The 23,431-nt window shown below is 44.5% G+C and overlaps 1 protein-coding gene across 2 annotated transcripts in view; it reads left to right on the top strand.

Moving 5' to 3' along the window:
• The window catches only part of Fank1 (fibronectin type III and ankyrin repeat domains 1), a 137,245-nt gene extending 119,733 nt beyond the window's left edge, over positions 1–17,512 (top strand). Inside the window, exons 4-11 of one of the 2 annotated variants that reach the window (XM_045149087.1) lie at positions 66–147; positions 1,055–1,129; positions 2,322–2,387; positions 13,311–13,476; positions 16,006–16,149; positions 16,699–16,776; positions 16,894–16,938; positions 17,277–17,512. In XM_045149087.1, the coding sequence (XP_045005022.1) occupies positions 66–147; positions 1,055–1,129; positions 2,322–2,387; positions 13,311–13,476; positions 16,006–16,149; positions 16,699–16,776; positions 16,894–16,938; positions 17,277–17,339 (719 nt within the window). In that variant the 3' untranslated portion in view covers positions 17,340–17,512. The remainder of the gene's footprint in view (positions 1–65; positions 148–1,054; positions 1,130–2,321; positions 2,388–13,310; positions 13,477–16,005; positions 16,150–16,698; positions 16,777–16,893; positions 16,939–17,276) is intronic. The other variant, XM_045149092.1, reaches the window with a different exon arrangement.
• The last annotated feature ends 5,919 nt before the right edge of the window (positions 17,513–23,431 follow it).

The following is a 23,431-nucleotide window of genomic DNA, read 5'->3' as shown; positions in this document are numbered from 1 at the left end:
AGGAAGGCAGCTGGAGCGTCTCTCGCTCTGTCTTGGATTGACTGCTTTCCATCTCATTCCTTCAGGAGAACCCATCAGCAGCGAGCACTTCCATCGAGCTGTCAGTGTGAACGATGAGGACCTGCTTGTTCAAATACTTGAAGGAGGGTGAGAGGACTCTAGAAACACCTGATGTTGCTTCATTTTGTTTTCTTAGAAATTTCCCCATGCCTTTGACTCCTTCCCCCTTGACCTCAGGAGACAGGTTGTAAAGTGTAGTCATGCAAGGCGATCTTAAGGACCTGTGCAAATATTGCCATTTGTACTTATTTACTGAGAACTGGAAAAGGAAATTATGTGTCTGAGCATCATACTTAATTCTCAGAAGCAATTGATGCCCATTACTTATATGCCTTAGCATTTAGGCACATTCTACCCCACCATGCCCATGTGTGATTCCTGGTGAAACTAGGAAATCAGCTGCTTTGGAATCTGGAGAAGCGTGGTGGGCACGGCTGCTGCACGTGTGGGGATCAAAGCTGCCCTCCATGCGCAGACACTCACCTAGATTCCATTTCGAGGAGCTTTGCATGTCTTAGAAGACATGCAGTTGTGAATTGAAGCTCTGTAAGCTGGAGAAGTTTCCCACAAAGTCGAGCTCATTTGCTAACTTGCTTCCTTCCCTGCTCCAGAGTGGGAGGGGGCTGGGGGGGCCCAGGGTACCCCACGTCCCCACGAGGGTCTGCGTTACCCGGGGAGCCACGTGTCTGCAAGGAAAGCCCTGCCCTCAGCTAACGCAGGAGCTGTACTGCTCGCGGGTGGCTTGAGGGGAGGGCACAGTGGTTTTGTGTTGAAAGAGTACCTCTTTCAAGTGAAATTATAGCCCTTTTCTTGAAAATGTGAGTCTTTAAAACTATTGGGGCATTTTAAGACAAAAAAAAAAATTAGTGGTCAATGGGATTTTTTTTTTTTTTTTTGTAAAATGAGCCATTTTAGCACCCTTTTCCCTACATGGGACCATCATCCCCAGGGGGCTGAGCTGTGATTGTTCATCCCTTTCTCTCTTTCCCCTAAGCCACGTCAAGGTTGACGTTCCCAACAAGTTTGGATTTACCGCTCTCATGGTTGCTGCCCAGAAAGGATACACCAGGTATGATGCATCTCATTTCTAAGAGAGTGGCAGAGTGGCAGAAATTTTCTCTTCACCAAAGGCTTCAAGGAGGCTTTGGGAGGGTATCTGGCTCTAGGGATGTTGGGGGACAACTTCTTTTCTTTTTCCTAAACTGTCCTATATAAGTATAATGGCTTCCAAATTCAGCCACTTCTATCATAAAGTTATGCACCTTGGGCTGAGGAGATGGCTCAGTAGTTAAGTTATGCATGTACCTTGGGCTCAGAGAGATGGCAAAGGTACTTGCTTGAAAAACCTGACAGCCTGGGTTCAGTTACCCAGTTCCCACATAAAGCTAGAAGCACAAAGTGGCACATGGTGCATCTAATCTCTTTCTTCTCTGACTCTCGAATAAATAAATATTAAAAAATAAAGCTATGAGCTGAAGAGATGGATTAGTGGTTAAGGCACTTGCCTGTGAAGCCTAAGGACTCATGTTCGTCTCTGAAGGTCCCAGGTAAGCCAGAAGCACAGTGATGGAAGTGTGCAAGGTTGCACATGTGCCCAAGGGGATGCACATGCCTGGAGCTTCATTGCAGTGGCTGGAGGCCCTGTTGCTCCAATTCTCTCCCTCCTCTCTGTCTCTCACATAAAAAATAAATAAAGTTATTACCATGAAGGAGAGTTTTCCATTTAATTATCACAATGTGTTTATACATTGTGAAAATACTTGTGATTGGAATTTGAATTTCTTTAAACAAACAAAAAAGGGGAAACAAGCTTTTCTGTGATTGTCCTATATGAATTTGATGACATTCTGCTGACTGATCTGTGGGGTTAACTCTAAGAGCTAGCATCTTATGTTTTAATGATATTTTAATCACTATGCCCTTTTGATAAATAATAGAAACATTTTTATTAAATATTGCCATTTGAGAATAACAATGGCCTGTAGAAGGACAGTGGGCTATTTTCATAGACCAGTTTCTACCATGTGGGTGAGTTTGATTTTTGTGAGTAACACATGTAAAGGGTCAAAGGCTATTTTTGGTGTGGGGAAGTAGGTTACCAGGTTAAAGATGCCCTGTCTTTAAAACCAGCTGCTCCTTAGATGAAGAAGGAGGTGCTGCATAGGTGCCTCAAATGCCAGGTTACTGAGTTTCAGTGGGCTATCATGAGTCTCAAGCCATCAAAAAACACTCACCTTATTATGTTTAACTGCTTCCCTCAGGCTCGTGAAAATTCTAGTTTCTAATGGCACAGATGTGAATCTGAAGAATGGAAGTGGCAAGGACAGGTAGGGTGCTCACAGCTGGTGTGACTGTCATTACATTAGTGCTATGACTTAAACTTCTGCAGTTCCTCCAGCTTACTTTGGGAGTACTGAGTGGCGAGTAGGTCCCAGGGTTGAAATTGAATTAGAAACTGATTAACAAAAACATGGAAAATTGAGAAATATATGAGTTTCCTCTTAATAAACTTCTACATGATAAAATCAATCTCTGTGATTCTAAGAAAAGAGGAGTAAAATTGTCAATTTGAAAGGAAATGTAATGATGGTTATTGAAGACATTTAAACCTGAGAAGAAAATGGTTCTTTGCATCTAATAGTAGATGTGATAATTTTGTTGAAATGGATACTCTTTTGGAGAAAAGTAAAACCACCAGAATCAACCCATGAACACTATCCATGCAAGAAATTAAAAAATGTATTAACACATCACATGAATTGTCAGCTCTGTGGCTCAACTGTCCTACTGTGGGTTTTGGATTTTCCAGATTTCAATTATCTTGAACTCTTTCAGAGCAGAGAGGAAGCTAAAAACTACAGAACACAACCTTACTGATGACATTTGTTGAAGTGCTGAGCACAGCCTTTCTTAGGTGCCTCACTCCTGTCATCCCAGCACTCAGGAGGCCTAGGCAGGAGGGTCTTGAGTGTGGGCTGCATAATTAGACCTTGCCTCAAAATTTAAAACAATACATAGGTTGGGGATATAGACAATAGCAGTGTTGGGCTAATATGTGTAAACTTTAGGTTTAATCTCCTGTATCCCCAAAAGCATTCAAACTATTTATATATTGTACATAATTATAAATCTCTCCTTTCCCAATCAGGAAAAGTTAGGATAAATGAAATCAGTATTGGAAAATTTCCAATAGATTAAAGGTGGAAATAAAAACCATTACTAGTTAAAAATCAGCTGAGGTATCTGTCCATAGATAAAGGGAGAAAGATATGTATATAAGAAATAGACTAAAAATTTTATTTTTATTTATTTATTTGAGAGCAACACACACACACACACACACACACACGGGGGGGGGGGGGAGAGAGAGAGAGAGAGCAAGAGTGAGAGAGAGAGTGAGAATGTGCATGCCAGGGTTTCCAGCCACTGCAAACGAACTCCAAATGTGTGCATCCCCTTGTGAATCTGGCTAACGTGGGTCCTAGGGAATCAAGCCTCGAATCGGGGGTCCTTAGGCTTCACAGGCAAACACTTAACTGTTAAGCCATCTCTCCAGCTCCACAATGGACTTTTATTCAGCCAAAAAGAAGAATGAAGTTATTTCACTGGCTGGAAAATAGATGCAACTGGAGATTGTCACACTGAGCCAGACTCCTACAAACGTTACATGTTTTCTTTCATCCTAGGGTCCTAAGTTTATTTAGATTCACAAAATCATATCTTTCTATATGACCGGAAAGCAGAATGAAATAGAGGTTAGCAGAAAGGGGAAGAGGAGGGGAGAAAAGGATAGGGTATGGAGGATAAATATGGCTCAACTACACTATATACTTGAAAGAAATTGCCTTTTTATTTATTTATTTGATAGAGGGAGAGGGAGTGAGAGTGGGTCGGGGGAGAGAATGGGCATGCCAGGGCCTCCAGCCACCGGAAAGGAACTCCAGACACATGCGTCCCATTGTGCATCTGGCTAATGTGGGTCTGGGGAATCAAACCTGGGTCCTTTGGCTTTGCAGGCAAATGCCTTAACTGCTAAGCCATCCCTCCAGCCCCAGAAACTGCCTTTTTAAAATGGCATTCTATAGACAATGAGTTCATACTAGTGAAAGGGCACTATCGGTCTTCTGACAGTGTCTGGCACATGAGTGGCTGGAAGAGTCTACTGACACTTTGTATCATGTGTTTGTTGATCATTTTGGGACGGAATCTCACTGTGTTGCCCAGGCTGTCTCCACCTCTGGAGAAGCAATCATGCCCAGCACTATACAAAGGGTTTTAGAAATCAGTGCAGACAATTTATCCACTGTCATTGTTAGCACTTGAAAGTCCCTTTCTAAGTTTAGAGTGGGGGAGGAAGAAAGGCAAAGGACACACGAGGAAAGGAGGGTGAGAGGAGAAAACGTGCAGAAGAGCCAGAGACCCTCTGTGGACATAGGGTGTCGCCTTAGGCAGCTACTTACCTTTTCTGAGCCTTGGTTTCTGCAGGATACATGATACCATGGCGTTATTAGGATTATGAATGAGTTAATCTATGGGGAATATGTAAAGCAGTGCCTGGCCCATGGTGAGAACTGGTGGTATTTTCTCACAGACCTCAAGAGAAAGAGCTTTCAAACCCATAGTCTTTTTTTTTGAGGCAGGGTTTTTCTGTAGCCAAGGCTGACCTGAAATTCACTATGTAGTCTCAGGCTGGCCTTAAACTCACAGGAATCCTCCTACTTCAGCCTCCTGAGTCCTGGGATTAAAGCTGTGCCCATCATGCCTAGCTTAAACACCTAATCTTTTGGTTGTTGTTGTTTTGTTTTTGAGGTAGGGTCTCACCCTAGCCCAGGCTGACCTAGACTTCATTCTAGTCTTAGGGTGGCCTCCAGCTCACAGTGATCCTCCTACCTCTGCCTCCCGAGTGCTGGGATTTAAGGCGTGTGCCACCACACCTAGCTTAACCACCTAATTTTAAAGTAGCCAGCTACAAGGCAAAATTTTAAAAGGGGTCTAGAAAGATTGCTCAGTGGTTAAGGCACTTACCTGCAATGCCTAGGGACCCAGGTTTGATTACCCAGTACCCACATAAGCCGGATGAACACAGTGGCACATGAATCTGGAGTTTGTTTGCAGTGACTAAAGGCCCTAGCATGCCTATTTTTCTCTCATAAGTAAATAAATAAAATATTTAAAAAATCTGCAATTAATGGTTAATAAATATAATGGACAAAATAGAGTAGAATAAAAAAATTAAAATTAAGATGTTTAAATGAAAAAGTAAACCTAAAAACCATACTGAGAAATAAAAAGACTAAAAAAATTTGTACGTGTGTGTGTGTGTGTTTGTGTATTTGTGTGTATGTGCACATATGCCACAGGGTCAGATGACAACCTCAAATATCAGTTCTCACCTGCTGCCTGTTAATATATGAACATACTACGAATTGGTCATATTCCCACCAGGTTCCCCTCTTTTGTCACCTCTCCCCATCTCTCACTCAGCGAGGGCCCTCCTCAGTATTCACTGTAGGGTCATGAATGTACAAGTCTATGCCTGTGACAGGACAATGCCTCATAGTCTACCTTCTGAACCTGAGGCTCTTTCTTTCCTCTTCTAAAACGTTCCCTTAGCCCTGGATGGTGAGTCAGAAGTCTCCTTCAGTGTTGAGCTCTCAGCAGTCTCTTATTGTCTGCTTTGATGAGTTTTGAATCTCCTCAGTGTCTGCTCTGTAACATTTCCATGGAGAAGGTTCTCTGGCAGTGAAAGCAGCATTCATATTTGATCTGACACTTCCTCTGCTCCATGGACTCTGGCAGCATGATAGAGATGACTCATCCAGTCCTAGGCACTCAGCTTTCTCTTCCTGTCATTTTCTTTTTCTTTTCTTTTATTTATGTGCAAGGAGAGAGTGAGAGAATGAATGGGTGCACACAAGCCTCTAGTCAATACAAACAAGCTCTCTATATACATGCATCTGGCTTTACGTGGGTACTAGGGAGTCAAACCTGGGTTGGTATAGGTTTTGAAGGCAAGCACCTTAATTGCTGGTCCATCTTTCTAGCCCTTCTTCTTGTCATTTTGATGAGTTTTGGTTCTCTTCATTACTCACTGCCATCTGTGAACAGCAGGTTCTCCAGCCAAAGTGGGCACAGCATTGATCAAGGGTGAACATCCACATTTTTCATGGGGACAGTCACTCACTTACCCAAAGAATGATAGATCTTCCCATGAGGATCTATGTTTTCCCAAGCCGTGGGCTTCCGACCTGGTTCTCAATGCCAGGCATGAGTTCCCTCCTTACGGAGAGGGTACTTATCCAATCAGAGAACACTTAGCTAACCCATAACTTAACTCATGTGCCACCATGACGCCATTGGGTACATGTGGCCTGGTGGGTGGGTTCTGTGCTTGCAGGATGACGTTTCTCCCGCATGGCAGCAACCCGACAGGGAGCTGGCTTCCATCTCAGTTCTGTGTCTGCAGCCTATGGCATCTTCAGGAGCAGGGTTTTACCATCTAGTTGGGGGGGGTTGTAACGGCCTTCATTGTTTTGAGGGCCTCATGGGCCTCCCCAGCTGACTGCTCACTGTGTGTATGGGTGACCCATCTTTGGGATTTATCAGCAGCAACCCATGTTCTGGGGTGAAGCTTTCCCCACCCCAGCAGGGTGTCTCTATGGGTCCCTTTCTTTCTCTTCCACCTTGTGTTGAGGCAGAATTTCTTACCGTTCACCACTGTTTGCTAGGATAATTTCTGGAAGATTCTCCTGCCTACACTCCCATCTCACTGAAGATGTTCTGACACTACAGATGGCTGAAATGCCCAGCTTTTCCCCTGGGCTCTGGGGTCACATTCGGCTGCTCAGGCTTGCACGGTGAATGCTTTATCTGCTGAGCCATCTCCCTCCACTGCTGCGGACATTTTTAAAAAGTAGGAATATATACAACAAACCAGAATGGGAAGACTATTACAACGCTTTCTGTTTTTCCCAAATTAACATATAGATTGAATGTAGCCCCAAATGGAATTATTCTTGGGAGCTGTGAAAATCATTGTAACTTATCTGGCAGAACAAATAGATGGTAATAGCTACTAAAAGTCTGTCAAAGTCTATGAAGACAGTTATTAAAATGCCTTAAAAGTTAAACTAATTAAAGTAATATGATACTAGTGCAAAAGATTGAAAGAAAGATAAATAGAATAGATATTCTAAAATAGATCCTCGTATTCATGAAAAGCTAATATATGATAATGGAAACACAGACTGATGATAGAAGGTATTGGAAACAGGCTATTTAAGGGAAAAACGGTTAGATTTTGGCCTAAAAGTATGCATCAAAATAATTTTCAGTTGAATAAAGAAATAAATGTAACAAATCACAAAAACCTTCTCAAAAGCAGGCACATACATATCTTGTAATGTGAAAGGTCCCAAAGCATGAAAGAACTCACCAAGGGAAGGAATAAGTATACATCATATGATTTAAAAATGTGCAGAGTTAGGGGCTATGAGGAAATATTGAATATATTATGGACAAAATTACATATTTAATGCATAGAAGACATACACACATTCCAGAAAAACTCTGTACAATAGGGAAAATCAAGCAATTTGCACGAAAAGTAAATTTATAGGAGAAGCAACAAACAATTCATATAAAATGTTTACCTTTGGTTAGGGAGATTGCCCAGTGGTTAAGAGCACTTGCCACTTAAGAAAGAGGGTATCTCAGGCCAGAGGTGGCCAAGTTCAACTCCCCGGAACCCATGTAAAAAGCTGGTGTATGGCCATGCACATCTGTAATTCGACTCTGCAAGGGAGTGGGGGGAGGAGGCACAGAGGCTGACAACCATTGGGGCTTGCTGACAGACAGCAGCTCTGGGCTGAGGGAGAGACCTTGCCTAAAGAACTAGGCAGATGAATGTTTGAGAAGGACACTGGATGCTCTTCTCTGGCCTCCATGTGTATGTGCATTGGATGCATATCTGCACACATGTGCATACACCACACATCACATATATCACACATTTGGAATTATTCTTGGGGAGCTGTCAAAATCATTGCAACATATTTGGCAGAACAAATAGATGGTAATAACTAGTAAAGTCTGTCAAAGCCTATGAAGATAGTTATTAAAATGCCTTAAAAGTTAAACTAATTAAAGTAATATGATACTGGTACAAAAGATTGGAAGAAATATCAACAGAATAGACATCCTGAAATAGATCCCCTTACACATATACATGTAAAAGAGTTTAGCCTTGTTATAATAAAAAATACCACTTACAAAATTAGTGATTTAAACACAAGCACTGCCGCAAGTAGACTGAAATGGGCACTTTCAGATGACAGGAGTGTAACTCAGCATTCCCTGTCACATGCTCTTTTTGGAAAGCAGTTCTATGTTGTTTCCTGCCATCTGCCACCCAGTCAGCGGAGGTGTCGGCTAGCTTCAGATACACCTTCTGGAAGCAGGACCCTTAATGCCATGATGTCACTTCTCACCACTTTCGTGGTGTCACTGAGACCCCTCAAACCCTGCAGGCTTCCTGCTTGATCCCCCCCAATGTTATCCATAGCTTTATTGTTGGGGAGAGCCGGGAGCAAGACCATGATCAGTCAAGGCTCACTTACTGCTGCTGCAAACTCGGTGTTCCTCTTCTCTCCCCCCTCTCCTGCCTCACAGCACTGACTGTACCTTAAATCCCTTCTAGATTTGTCTTGTCCCCTCCTAGTTACAGGGAGGCATCTAGCCCTGTATTCCTAGCAGGTTTAGAGGCCTTGCTGGACACAGGGTGCCACTTTCAGCAGGAACTCGGCAGAGCTGGTACTGAGACCCCATGTAACCTTTACCAGGAGGTCTGTCCTGTAGGGTGCCCCTAGGTGATTTCAAGTTTGGTTTTGTTGACAGTAATGACAGCTAGGTCTCTGTGAGTTAGCTTCCTCGTTGCAACAAGAAAATAACCAATGGGGTAGCAAGTCAATGTGATGTGAATGTGTTACTCCCCGCTAACATTGTACCCAGTGATTTTAGAACCAGCAGTGTCTTGCTTGGATCAATTATTTAAATAGGAGTTGCACAAAAGGTGTTTTATAATTCTGTGATTCCTCACATACTTGTGGGCTGGCAGTTCCTTCTCAAAAAGAGCTTACCATGCCACTGGGATGGACCACCTTCTATCTATATGAAGGACAGTGACTTGGAATGGGTTTAATAATTACCACTAATCCACCCATATTCCTTGCTGTAGCCACCTTCTTGTTGTTGACACAAAGTACCTGACCAAAAATAGCTTGTGGGAGAAAAGGGTTATATTTACTTACAGATTTTCAGGAGAAACTCCATTATGGCAGGGAAAATGTGGCATGAACAGAGGCTGGACATCACCTTCTAGCCAACATCAGGTGGACAATAGCAACAGGAGAGTGTGCCAAACACTGGCAAGGGAAAGCTGGTTATAATGCCCATCAGCCTGTCCCCAACAACATATCTCTTCCAGCTGGGCTGTAATTCCCAAATTGCCACCAGCTGGGAATCAAGTATTCAGAACACATGAGTTTATGGGGGACACCTGATTTAAACCACCACAGTGGGTATTTCAAAATCCCATATTTTATATCATTACAGTCAGTATCCAGTTTTTATTAACATGTAATTCATATGCCCCTTTAAAATATGAAATTTGGCTTTTTTGTTTGTTTGGTTTTTTTGAGGCAGTGTCTTGCTCTGGCCCAGGATGATCTGGAATTCATTGTGTAGTCTCAAGGAGGCTTTGAACTCGCAGTGATCCTCCTACTTCTGCTTCACAAGTGCTGGGACTAAAGGGGTGTGCCACCATGCTGGGAATACTTTATTTTTATTTATTGATTTGGTGCGGGGAGGAAGAGAATGGGTATGCCAGGGCTTCTAGCCACTGCAAACAAAGTCCAGATACATGTGCCACCTGTGCATCTGCCTTACATGGGTACTGAGGAATTGAACATTGCAGAAAAGTGCCTTGACCTCTAAGCCATCCCTCTAGCCACAGTTTGGATTCTAGCATTTATTATTTTATTCTAGAACATTTTTTTCACTCTGGAAAGATGCCATATACTCATCAGAAGTCATTCCTTCTGTACCTTGGCCTGAGACTACCCATAGTGGCTAGATCTGTTCCTGCCTTGCTTATTTTGAGCCCCCCTCCCCTCCCCTCCCCTCCCCTCCCCTCCCCTCCCCTCCCCTCTCCCTCTTTCCTCCCTCCCTCCCTCCCTCCCTCCCTCCCTCCCTCCCTCCCTCCTTTCTTTCTTTCTTTCTTTCTTTCTTTCTTTCTTTCTTTCTTTCTTTCTTTCTTTCTTTCTTTTGTTTGTTCTTTCTTTTCACTCTAGCCCAGTCTGAGCTGGAGTTAACTATGTAGTCTCAGGGTAGCCTCGAACTCAGTCACTCCTTTTACCTTTGCTTCCTGAGTGCTGAGATTAAAGGTGTATGCCACCATGCCTGGATATTTTGAACATTTCTTGCCAAGTCTGGCACCATTATTGGTTATAACATTTTAAGTTTCCTCCATATTGTAGCATTTAATTTCATTTTCATGGCTGAGTGATATTCAATTATATGGCTGTACCACATTTTGTGTATCTAACCATTAGATGGATACATATTATAGTGGACAGCTTCATGACACTGAGATGAACTTTCAGACTGGACACAGTTATGGAGAAAGGGAATTTATTTGAAGCTTACAGATTCAGGGGAAGTTTTATAGTGGCAGAAGAAGTTGGCTTTCTTTTACAGGACCAAGCAGACAGAGAGAGAGAGAGAGAGAGAGAGAGAGAGAGAGAGACAGAGGGAGGGAGGGAGGGAGAAAGGGAGGGAAGGAGTAAGGGAGAAGACAAAAGCCACCACAAGTAAGCAAGCACACTTTAGGAACTCTAGGCTAAGCTCAAACACTTTGTATATCTTTAGACTGGAATTTTAGATCCACCTTCACATTTTAGGGCTGGACCTTAGGATCCACCCACAGTGACACCTTTTCCAGCCAGGTGGCTATAGATCTAAATAACAAACTCTAATAAAATCCTCAATATATTGAGGGTCATCTATCCAAATTACCATATTGTATCTCTGCCCCTAATAGATTCATAAACATTTTACATTGAATATTGTCAAATTTAAAGTTCCCCAATTCTTTACCAACTTAAGATAGTTTTCAAGTCCTAAGTCTCATTTGTGATTTAGGATTGTCTCTTAGCTGTGAGTCCTATAAAACCAAACAAGTTATACACTTTTAATATATAAAGGCACAGAGTAAATACTTTCAGCTGTTATAAAGCACAGCAAGGAGAAGCAGTGACAAAGTTAGCTCAGTAACCATCAGGTAAACCTCAAATTTCTGTAGTTAAAGTCAGATCTAACCAGTGACGAGTGAGGCATCTCTCAATTTTCTAATTCTGTCCCTCCAGCTGGGCTGAGTAGCCAGGGAAAACTTCCATCTCTAGCCAACAGCTCCATGGTAGTAGCCCTTGCACAGTCCTGGTACATCCAAAACATCTTTGGGTCTCTGTGCAAACCATGAGTCTATTTTCTAATGGCTTTGCCAGCCTCAGGGTCATCATGTCCTACCTATGTGCCATGTCTCAGAAGTGGCTTGTGGGACCATGTGCACTTTATGACCTTTCCACAAATTTTTCATGTTTCCAAAATGAAAACCAAGTACCAGGTGTGCAGGATACAACCATATTCTTTTTCTTTTTTCTTTTTCTTTCTTTCTTTCTTTTTTTTTTTGGCTTTTCAAGGTGGGGTCTCACTTTAGCACAGGCTGACCTGGAATTCACTGTGTAGTCTCAGGATGGCCTTGAATTCATAGTGACCCTCTTATCTTAGCCTCTTGAATGCTGGGATTAAAGGCATATGCCACCACATGGCTACACAGCCATGTTCTTAACTTAGGGACAAAATAAATGGTAACCTTGAAGAGCAGGTTCTTTCTCCAATCAACTTTTCCAAAAGAGTTTGTGTTTGTATCATAGTCTTTCCTCAGGCATTCTCTCCATGGTTTCAGTGTAAAGTACTTGGGGTCATCTTCCTTAAGATTGTTAATGTGCTTGACAATAGCTTCAGTAACTTAAAACCAGTCTCTGTGCCGGAAAATTTTAAACTTGTTTGAGTTTCTCCAACTTAAAATCTTAAATCTCGGGCTGGAGAGATGGCTTAGTGGTTAAGTGCCTGCCTGTGAAGCCTAAGGACCCCGGTTCAAGGCTCGGTTCCCTAGGTCCCACGTTAGCCAGATGCACAAGGGGGCGCACGCGTCTGGAGTTCGTTTGCAGAGGCTGGAAGCCCTGGTGCGCCCATTCTCTCTCTCCCTCTATCTGTCTTTCTCTCTGTGTCTGTCGCTCTCAAATAAATAAATAAATAAATAATTTAAAAAAAATCTTAAATCTCTCAGTTCCATATCTTTAGTCAAGCACATCATTCCACTACAAATTTAACTATGATCAAACTCTCAGGTTCTGGGTAGCAGAATGCAGCCAGCCCTTATGCCAGTAGCCCAGTTTCAATAAGGCTTTCTGTCATCTTTTCTTCTCCTTAGAACATTTATAAGCCAAGCCTCCAAGTTCAATTCTTTCTGCACTTAACATTTTCAAACTCTCATCAGAATAGTCCATACTACTTGGCTTATCACTCCAGAAGATATCTTTAGTTGTAAGTAGCAAGTTTTTCATTCCTCCAGCACACAAATTCTAAAAGACCAAAATCCACATAGATTAATTTCATCCCACTCCTAGTACCAATTCTGTAGCAGACAGCTTCAGGTTGCTGAGATGAACTTCCAGACCATAAACAGTTATGGAGAAAGAGGATTTATTTGAAGCTTACAGATCAGGGGAAGTTTTATAATGGCAAAAGAAGTTGGCTGTCTTTTATAGGACCAAGCAGAGAGGGGTGGGGAGAGGGAGGCCAAAAGCCACTACAAGCAAGCAAGCATACTTTATCAATTCTACACTAAGCTCAAACACTTTGTATATCTTTAGATTATAATTCCAGATCCATTATAGGATCCACCCCCAGTGACACCTCCTCTAGTCAGGTGGCTGCAGATATAACTGTAATAAGATCCTGAATACACTGGGTCCATCCATTCAAACCATCACATATACATTTTGGATGAACAAAATGCATAGCTTTTCTACCCAAATGATGACCTCTTGGTTTGTGCTGGGTAGGCAAAATGTGTACCCAACTTTGGTGACAGTGCCTATAACAGATGCTGCTTCTTCTGTATGTGACAGTCTAATGCTTGCATGCTATGCGGGACACCTAGAGGTTGTGAGATATCTCCGCAGACATGGAGCCTCCTGGGAAGCAAGGGACCTGGGAGGCTGCACAGCTCTGCACTGGGCTGCAGATGGAGGCCATTGCCCTGTGATTGACTGGATGATCAAGGATGGCTGTGAGGTAAGGCCTTCTTGCTTACTTCCCCATACTGGTAAGAACCCAAATCCTCCCACAGCCTAGAAGGAGCAGGGCCATCATCACTTGGTCTCAGAGCCTCGGGATGCTCTCATAGTAGTCAGGAAGGGGAAAGGGACCTGGAGCCTTTGTTGTTCACCTTAACTTCTGTTGATGCACTGACTAGCTCTGTTCACTGCTGCCAAGCTTCACAGATTCTCCACTGCACACCAGATAGTATCTTCCATGATGCACTGAGGACACAGGTGATCAGAGGCCATATAGCCAGTGTTCCCTGTTGCTTTTCAATGTATTCTCGTTCTTGGTTTGCTTTGAAGATTAGTCATTATGAGAAGTTTCCAAGGGCTGGCTGGCTGTAGGACGAGGAACATTTTGCTGTTTTTGTCTCCACATCATCTAGAAGCACAATGTGGAGGGCATACTGAAGTCAGGCTGGGGAGATGTTTGAAGGAGGTGATTGCAGTTAGATCTGCTGTGGTAACAAACTTTCAAAATATTTTTTCCCCAAGTTTTGGGTTAAGATTTTGGAGATATGGAAATAAAGAGCCCAGGGCAGCTGGTTGAGGGCTGGGAGATTAAGCTGATGCCCTGGAAAATCAGTCCTGAAGAGAGAAGCTGAGTCTCTTGGAAGGTTTTCTAGTTTGTCGCTGAAGTGTGATGGAGGGAAAGGCTTCTGCTGTGGGATCTTACAGGTCCTGTCTGTGGAGGACTTGACTTCAGAGAATTGGAAAGGGAAATCTTCATTAAGATAATTCCCTTTCATGGTATCTCTTGTTTCCTTGAGCCTTAGAGACATGCACGAGAAGGCTTAGCCCCAGGGGTCATAGTGGGAGGAATGAATTTGGTGGTAAGAGCCAGCTGTTGCTAGCTCTTTGGTCTATGGTGAGCCCCAACTCTTGTAATGGCCCCAGTTAAAGTTTGTCATGGAGGAAAGGCTGATCTTTGCTGACAGAAGCAAAGGTGCAAGATCAGGCAGATGTCTTCTGGGATCTGTAATTTGGAAGCATGGGCACTCTAGGGCTCCCCTCATTTGGGGTCAGGTCCAGCTTTCTCTGAGCATGCATAGGTTCCTTGGTGATGCCCGTAACTCACTGGCGGTGGGCAGGTGATGGCAACGCAAGTCTCCACGACGCTGGCAGACGGTCCCTCCTGATGCTTCTGGGAAGAATTGGAGCTAAGCAGGGTACTTCTGACCTCTTCCCAAATGTAAAGATTTTCTGCTGGGAGTAACATGTGTGCCTCAACCTAGAACTGTGCTTGTTATGAGCTGTGTGACCTCAGGAAACACACCTAACCTCTGAGGTTTGGATGGATCATTTCTAAAGTAGGATTGGAAATACATAACCCTGGGGCATACCTGAGGACCTGCAGGGAAGGGCTGTATAAAGCTTTCTGTCATGGTGCGTGGTGACTTTATTGATATTCAGAATCCATAGAGTTGGTTGCCCACAGATTATTTCCAGGAGGAAGAACAGTGTTGGGGCGATGACCATGTACATTTCCTAGGGACCTTGTGGCCACTTTATTCTGATGTGTCATTAAAGCTGCCAGTCATCTTTGGGCCATTCTGAAACAGAACCTGTGTTTGTACCCATGCTCACACACATTTATTTTTAAACAAAAATACATTTATGAAGACTTGTTCAACTATCTTAGGGTTGAGTCAGGGCAGACTCAGCAGAAAAAGGCAGGTGAGGTTAGGGATCTCTTAGAGACCAGTATTTGCATGAGCAGATAGAGGCCATGGCTCACCCACAAGGGGGTGTGTCTCAGGAGACGGCTAGGATTGGCTCAGCTCAAGGTTCTCATCAAATGTGTTCGTTGCGCACACACATATCTTTACTTCAGGGCTGCTCTTCATAAGTAGTTAGCATGGGGAGATGTGACATTTTTGTTTCTTTATTCTGAAGTGTTTCTTTGAAGACACGCAGTTTGGTGTAGACTAGGTTGTGTGGCCCTTGCCAGGCTTGCTGGTTTGGAGACAACAGTGGGTGCGCGTCTGCTCACCTTGCAGGCCTCCCGTCTGAAGCTGGACGTGTCATGAAGTGCAAGCGTGTGTGTATGCCACCCTGTCTTGTCCAGACACCATGAAAGCACTTACACACCCAGAAAACCAGACACCATGAAAGCACTTACACACCCAGAAAATAAGCAGAGGAGACCGTCAGCAACAAAGCATTGAGGGAAGTTAGGAGCGCACATGGGGCCATGGGTGCTGTGGAGTTTAGTTAATTTTCCTGGCCTGTCGTTTTTCCACTTTAGACCAATGACAGTGGGAATGCCAGTGGGGAGTCCTTGGGGTATCTCAGCAGAGAGGGGCCCCTCATGAGACTCAAGCACATTGCCTCACTACACAGAGACATATATTCAGCTAATACAGTTCAGTCTTCTCTTGCTGGGTCTCGAGAGACAGGCTGCAGTCAGCCATCCTGGCAAGTTGATTGTTTTGTAGTCAGTGTTGTGTGATGCAGGGGAAACAGCCCGACTGAGGCAGCTGTTCATCTGGCACCACAGGTAGATGTTGTGGACACTGGTTCAGGGTGGACCCCGCTCATGAGAGTCTCTGCCATGTCGGGAAGCCAGAAGGTGGCCTCGCTCCTCATCGAGGCTGGGGCCGACGTGAATGTGAGGGACAAAGATGGAAAGACACCTCTCATGGTATGCCCTTCTCCTGAAGGTGGTCTCAACTTTTTCTACAGCTTAGCATTCTTGTGAGTTCAGCTACAGGTCCCTGAGCCTGGGGGTTGGTTGCATCTAGAACCCTATTAGCCTGTTAATAAAGCGTGGACGAGAATGCTGTTGCAGTCTGTTCACGAGGTCTGAGATGGGTCTGGCCACGCGGCTCAGGCTGGACTTCTGGGATCCTCCACCTCAGGTCCCCAGCAACTGGGCGTCCAGGCACATACCCCGTTATGTCTGCTGTTTTCACAACCATGTCTTTAAGGACCATCTACCCCAGCTCCCTGCACAGCTGTGGGCTCAAAGCAGATCTGGTAAAAGAATGGCCGTGGTGCTTTTCTGTGCTGGCCTGCCCTGTGCCATGTCAGAGTGGACAGAGGAGGTGACACTTCCCCTTCCTTACCCCTGCTGCTGCCATGCAGCCAGCAGAAGGCAGGCCTGTCAGGCAAAGCCACAGGCCTTCTTGCCACTGCCACGTGAGCCCCTGCCAGAGGGCAGTGCTCCTCAGGCTCCTTATTCTGTTTCCAGGTGGCCGTGTTAAACAACCACGAACAGCTAGTTCAGTTACTTCTGGACAAGGGGGCAGATACAAGTGTGAAAAACGAGGTAAATCACCCAATAGTTATTGCATGATTTTCTTCAGAGAAGAAAGAGATGTGTTACAACTGTGTATATTCTGACATATATTCAAATTATATCTTTCTTGCTGTTCTTTCCTTTTAGTTTGGCAAAGGTGTCTTCGAAATGGCCAGAGTCTTTGACAGACAGGTGGGCCATCCTTTTGTTTTTGTTTTTATTTATTTGAGAGAGAGAAATAGGCAGAGTGATTGAGAGCGAGAGGGGAGGGGAGAGAATGGGTGTGCCAGGGCCTCCAGCTGCTGCAAATGAACTCCAAATGTATGTGACTCCTTGTGCATCTGGCTTATGTGGGTCCTGGGGGAGTGAACCTTGGTCCTTTGGCTTTGCAGGCAAGTGCCTTAACCAGTAAGCCATCTCTCCAGCCCATCCTTTTCTTTTTTCACTTATTTTTTAAATTAAAGTTAATGTGGTACTCACAGAATTATAAAACTCTGGAGGCCATCCACCTGTTTGTTTTGTCTTTCCAGAATGTACTCTCCTTATTAGAAGAAAGGAAAAAAAAGTTGCCAAGAAAGTCTTCTGTCCACTGACCAGAGCTCTACCTATGTGTGAGATGCACAGCAGTCAGCAAAGCTTGGCTGCTGAACTAGACACAGGACACGCTGCATCTCCCAGGCTACATGTTTATTTATTTAGTGAAGATTCTCAGTGACTTTTACGTAACAGACAACTGTTCCCAGTCGAAATAGATCTTTTCACCTAAGCATGTGCATCTGTGGGCTTGTCACTGGGTGTCTGTGAAGCACGGATAGTTTCTTATACTTGTGCTTTTGGAGTTAGACATGAAACAAAATATTTATGCACCAGAGATATATAAACACACCTGCCTCCCACTGCTGGCTCTTGTCCCCCGCCCCCGGCTGTCCTGGAGCCACACCTGCGTGGCTGGCCCTTCTCCCACCTGACTGCCTCCTGTGGAGCAGCGCCTCCTCGAAGCCCGAAGCCCAGGCGCCTCTCCTCAGCTCTGGGCCTCACATCAAAGCTCAGAATACATATTGCACCATTGCTGCTGTTCCCCTAGTGGTGGTGGTGGTGGGGAGCTGTGATCAGAGAACAGGCTGCTCTCTCTCTCTCTCTCTCTCTCTCTCTCTCTCTCTCTCTCTTTCTCTCTCTCTCTCTCTGTGTGTGTGTGTGTGTGTGTGTGTGTGTGTGTGTGTGTGTGTGTGTACAGGGAAAGGCCCAGCCTGCAGGGGTCCTGGCATCTTGGCCAGACTTGGCATTTTGTTAGTCTTAGAAAGAAAGGATTTTCAGGTTGGCCACATCCTTTGTAGACAAAGGGTATGAATCCCACCCCATCTGCTGTTGGGAGCTTAAAGACACCAATGTGCGGAGCTTTAGCTTGGCAAAGAATGTAGCCGTCCACACGTGCTTTGCATCTCCAGGGACACACTGGCTGACTGGGCCTGCAAGTAAAGCGGCCACACAGGGGTGCACAGGGTGGAACTCTCTCCATGCGGAAGGAGCGATTCAGAGGTCCCGAGCAATTGAGACGGGCAGAGACAACCCAGGCAGGCTTGTTGACGTTGGCACTCTTAGTTCCTTCTGCCTAGCTAGAGAAGTCACCCTGGAAACTGGATCTACAGGTCATCTATAATCCTGTCCATATGTACTTCATTGAACTTTTGTGTTGCTATGCATCTCTATGTTTGCTAGATGAGATTTTTAAAATCTAAAGATCGAAGCATTTTCATGATGTTTCAAAGCCACCCTCCTCCTTTCTTATGACCAGTGTGGGACGTTCACCTTGACATCATCTATATGTGTGGTAGACTGTATTCACTGGACCCTCTTGGCAAGGAGTGCCTCATAGCTCTCTTGCTAGTATCAAGTCTGGCATTGTCATCTGCCCTCTTGACTGAGCATTGAGCCATCCTCATGTTCCTGAGATGGCCTCACAGGGTTTTTGGAGGTTTCCAGGTCTCTATGCTCACACACTGTTTCTCTTTATGCTTAATTGTTGATATCTTGCATACTTTTTATCCTCAGAGCAATCCTTGACTCTACTTTTATAGTTTTTTAACTTATACTTTTCATAGTTATATATTCATGTTATACTTTTACCTAGGCTCATTTTGGTGTTCATTTTAGGTGTCAAATTCAGTTACATTTAACTTCATTTTGTTTACTAACCTGTATTTCTCAAGCTTTGGCTTTCCCCTCATTGTTGCTGAAGTTGTATTTCCATAAACCTCCCTGTTCCCGGAAGACAGGTGGAAGGACTCCTTTTGTGAGCTTGACCCAGACCTTCTGAATTGGAATGTGCAGGGAAAGCCAATGCGAGTGGATTTTCTTGTTGTTTGTTTTGAGGTAGGGTCTTGCTCTAGCTCAGGCTGACCTGGAATTCACTACAGAGTCTCAGGGTGGCCTCAAACTCACAGCGATCCTCCTACTTCTGCCTCCCAAGTGCTGGGGTTAAAGGCGTACACCACAGCACCTGGCCCAGGATTGTTTCTGATACTCTTGTTCTCTGTTCCCAGAGGCACCAGGAAAGGTCCCATTCTGTGCTCCTATCTGCCATCTGTGGATCTGGTATTTGATCACCAGTCCTCTCTGTGACAAAGACGCTTGTTTTGCACGGTGCAGTGGTGAGAATGAAAGCCCATATTTTTGCTTCAGTTTTGAGAATTTGTGTATGTGCCTGTGCTTGTGTACATGTGTTCTGTGTTTCCTTTAAGAAATGGGTGCTGTTTTAAAGTGTGAAAAATGGCTGGACAGGGTGGCACACACCTTTAACCCCACCACTTGGGAGGCAGAGGTAGGAGGATTCCTGTGAGTTGGAGGACACCCTGAGACGACATAGCGAATTCCAGGTCAGACTGGGTTAGAGTGAGACCCTACCTCAAAAAAACAAAAAGAAAAAAAAAAGAATGTGAAAAACTGTCTACTGCAGTTTTCATTACATATATGTCTGATAACTCTAACCCTGGTTACACTTTGAACTTTCATATGCATGAGTTTTAATATTCTTGAAAGATGTGAATTTACATTGCTTAAAAAAGTCAGAGTAGCTGGGTTTGGTGGTGCACACCTTTAATCCCAGCACAGTCTCCCCCACCTCACCAGTGTGTCTCTGTTTCCCCCATCTCACCAGTGTGTCTCTGTTTCCCCCATCTCACCAGTGTGTCTCTGTTTCCCCCATCTCACCAGTGTGTCTCTGTTTCCCCCACCTCACCAGTGTGTCTCTGTTTCCCCCATCTCACCAGTGTGTCTCTGTTTCCCCCATCTCACCAGTGTGTCTCTGTTTCCCCCATCTCACCAGTGTGTCTCTGTTTCCCCCATCTCACCAGTGTGTCTCTGTTTCCCCCATCTCACCAGTGTGTCTCTGTTTCCCCCGCTGTCTCACTGGTGGTATGTCGCACAGTCTCCCCCATCTCACCAGTGTGTCTCTCTCTGTGCCCCATCATCTCCTCAGTGGCATGTCTTATAGTCTCTCCCACAGTCTCACTGGTGATATGTCTAACAGGCATATTTTTTTCTTGTCTCCTCTTCTCCTCTTCTGACTAGCTCCCTAGTACAGACAGCATGCATGCCTTGTGTCCCTCCTCAACTGTTTTCTAGGAGTTTCTTCTGCATTGCTCTGAAGTTCTCTTATATTCTGTTAGGCTAATGAGGCTAATGAGAACATTTTCTATAGGACGCTTTTCCCCACTTTTCTAACAGTGTCAGTAACAAATGAGACACTCAGTGTATGTATGTGTTTACCATTTATTGGATATACTATTCTTAGTAATGTCATTCATTTTCTACCGGAAGAGCAGGTTGTTTTTACCTGTAGGTCTCCACTATGAGCGACGTGTACAGAAGTAACAGCATGTCACAGAAGAGCACACCGAGCGTTCTGAAGGAGCAAGCACCGAAGTGACCATGGGGGCTTTATGCAGCCAAGACTTTAATCTACACTGTGCTAAACACCTTGTGGCCAAGTTGGTGATGGTGACAGCGGCCACACGTTCATTCAGACAATGGGCTTCCCCGCCACCTACCCAGTTGCCTTAATGGGAAAAGCTAAAGGCAAGATTAGCTCTGCTCTTACTTGTTCTGCCTTGGAGTCTGGGAGGATGGTTCATCTTTTTGTCATCCCCCATTAAGGTACCCACTTGTAGGTCATGGCCATTGAAAGAGCATTGGCTTCTTTGTCAAGCTAAAAGATCATGTGAGATTTACTTTTCTGCTGGATTTAAATGTGCTAGATTAAGAACTGAAATGTGACTTTCTAGGAGAATGACATGGGACACGGCACATGCATTCTGAAGCAGTGGTAGATCAGGGTGGGCCACAGGGAGCTGTATCACCTCAAAGAATGACTTGGAGTGTGAAGCCCGCTGGTGATCACAGCCCATTAGTGAGTATTGCAGCGATTTTGTATGCAGTGTTTTTTTTCGCTGCACTCTCACGTGAAACAAGTTTGCAATGGTTTCAGTATGAGCTGCTGTTACTGTTCTTAGTACATAAGGTATGTGTTTCTCTCTGCAAAAAGTAGGCGTGTGGCATGTTCACGTGTGTGCAAAGGCTCCTGTTAAGTGTCTCCATCACCTAGAAAGGGCTCCAAGCACGGGGCTTCTAAGACTTGGAGTGTTGTTGATTTTACTGTCAGTGTGTAAAGCCACAGATGTCAGTGAGACATTTAGAGTGAATCTGAGGATTTTACGGTCACGGCTAAACTAATTTTCTATGACCGACTTCCCCTTCTAGTTAGAATAAGGCATTAGGTGGAGGTCTCTGTGGTTGATATGCCCATGGAAGGGACTCAAGGCTGATGGTTGCTAGTGGGGTTGCTCTGTGTTATGACTCTGGACCAGGTTGGACTTTGTATAATGTAGTGACCTTCATGGTTACTACCCTGGCTAGATGTAGACACTAGAGAGGCATTGGCATTGGGTCTGGCCTAAGCAAGGCACTTGTGACTGGCACCAGGGAAAGGCAATGATGTGTTAGACATAGTTTCTTGTGTCAGGTGTGCGATGGGGTTGCTGGTGAGTGGTCAGAGGAAGGGGAAAGGTAGGGCTGGCTTCCAGGAGGGGTAGGAGAGGAAGAAAGATCGTACCTGCTGTGTCTTCACATTCTCTCTCAAAACTCCCAGCAGGGGCATGGCACTTCTGGGTGCCAAGAGACTTCTGGGAAGGTAGGTGTCACTTTAGTCTGGCCACTTTTGAGAGTGAAGAAGGATGTGTAGACCAAGCCTTCCTGGGCTTTCTGCAGAACACTGCCTGCTCTCACTGTGTGTGCGCGCGCCGAGAAGTGGGTTCCAGCCTCAGGAAAGACAAGTGGTCCTGTGCGCTGGGAGGATCTGGCCCCACTGCTCGGGCACGGCGCCCTCTGCTGGCTCAGAGTGCATAGTAAACATCTGCTGAGAGGCTTCGCATGGCCCCGCTCCAGGCTCACTGAGCACCAGCGGGGACCACAGGCTCGTAAGAGCATTCTGACTCAGATCTGAGTTTTGGCAGTTTGGACAATGCACTGATGTGTTGTACTGATCTGTCAGAGAACAATGGCCTGTAGTTTCAGCCTGAGAATTCCTAATAAAGTTAAGAAGGCATAAAAATGTCTCCTCAGAGGCTAGTCGGGAGTATTTCTTCTCATAGAGTTTAATTTGTTGCTGCTTGTGGTTTCTGTGATGTCATCCCACATGTGTAAGCTGGAAAAACTCACACTGGGCAATGTAACATCCGCGTGCATATTTCAAAATGGAAAATACTATGCACTGTTTCTTTGGTTGCTACACATCTGGTTCCGTGTGTGTGGAAAAGAGACTGGTAAGAACATTTCAGGAGATAAACGTTTTAAGTGGAATGCCTACAAACTTAGCCTTACAATTCCCTGCAAGGTGTCTTATGACCTCAGCCACCCCTAGATATGGGAAAGAAGAAAGTAGCATCCAGACCTGCTTTGTCTAGGCGCTGGGCTTTCTCAGTGATGGCCTTATAAACAAAATAACTGTATTCATGCCTGCAACCTCTTTTTAAATATAAAAGAATAGTGAGATTGCCATAGGTATAAGTAACAATTTTGGCTTCTATCATTTAAAAGATATAAACAGGGATAGAAATATCTATCCTCCTCCAAAAACAAAAAAAAAAAAAACTAAACAAGAAAACCCTGGCTAATGGTTCCTAACTTACATTAAGGACATTATTGCTAAATATGCTTTGTTTGATAAATGCTGCCTCTTAGAAATATTCCTTTAACATATCATCTGTGTACAGTAAGGGAACAACAAGAGTGGAAAAGTTCTTGCATGGCTCTATAAAAGCAGTTATGGCTGCAGAGATAAGAAGACGTCACCACTGGCAGCCCCAAGTGGCCACTGGTGACGGGACATTAGATCACAGCTTCCTCTAAAATAAGCTCTTCCTGATTCTCTGGAACAAAGGCACAGGGATGATAGAACAAAAAAAAAAAAAAAAAAAAAAAGAGTCTGGTCTAGATCTTTCCACTTACTCCCAACTGGAAGAAGAGCTTGACTGCCAGGCCTAAGTCTTTGGGCACCTAGACGATGATGCCTGCCTAGCGCACCGTAAACATTCTGTAAACCTAGTTTGGCCTTAGTACAATTACCAATATGACATCAGTTCCAGTCATTGCATGAATCTCACCTGTAGTAGTATTGTCTAACATAGTGATA

The sequence above is a fragment of the Jaculus jaculus genome, chromosome 1 (assembly GCF_020740685.1).
Source record: "Jaculus jaculus isolate mJacJac1 chromosome 1, mJacJac1.mat.Y.cur, whole genome shotgun sequence".
NCBI lineage: Eukaryota > Metazoa > Chordata > Mammalia > Rodentia > Dipodidae > Jaculus > Jaculus jaculus.
This window is presented reverse-complemented; position numbering and strand designations above follow the sequence as displayed.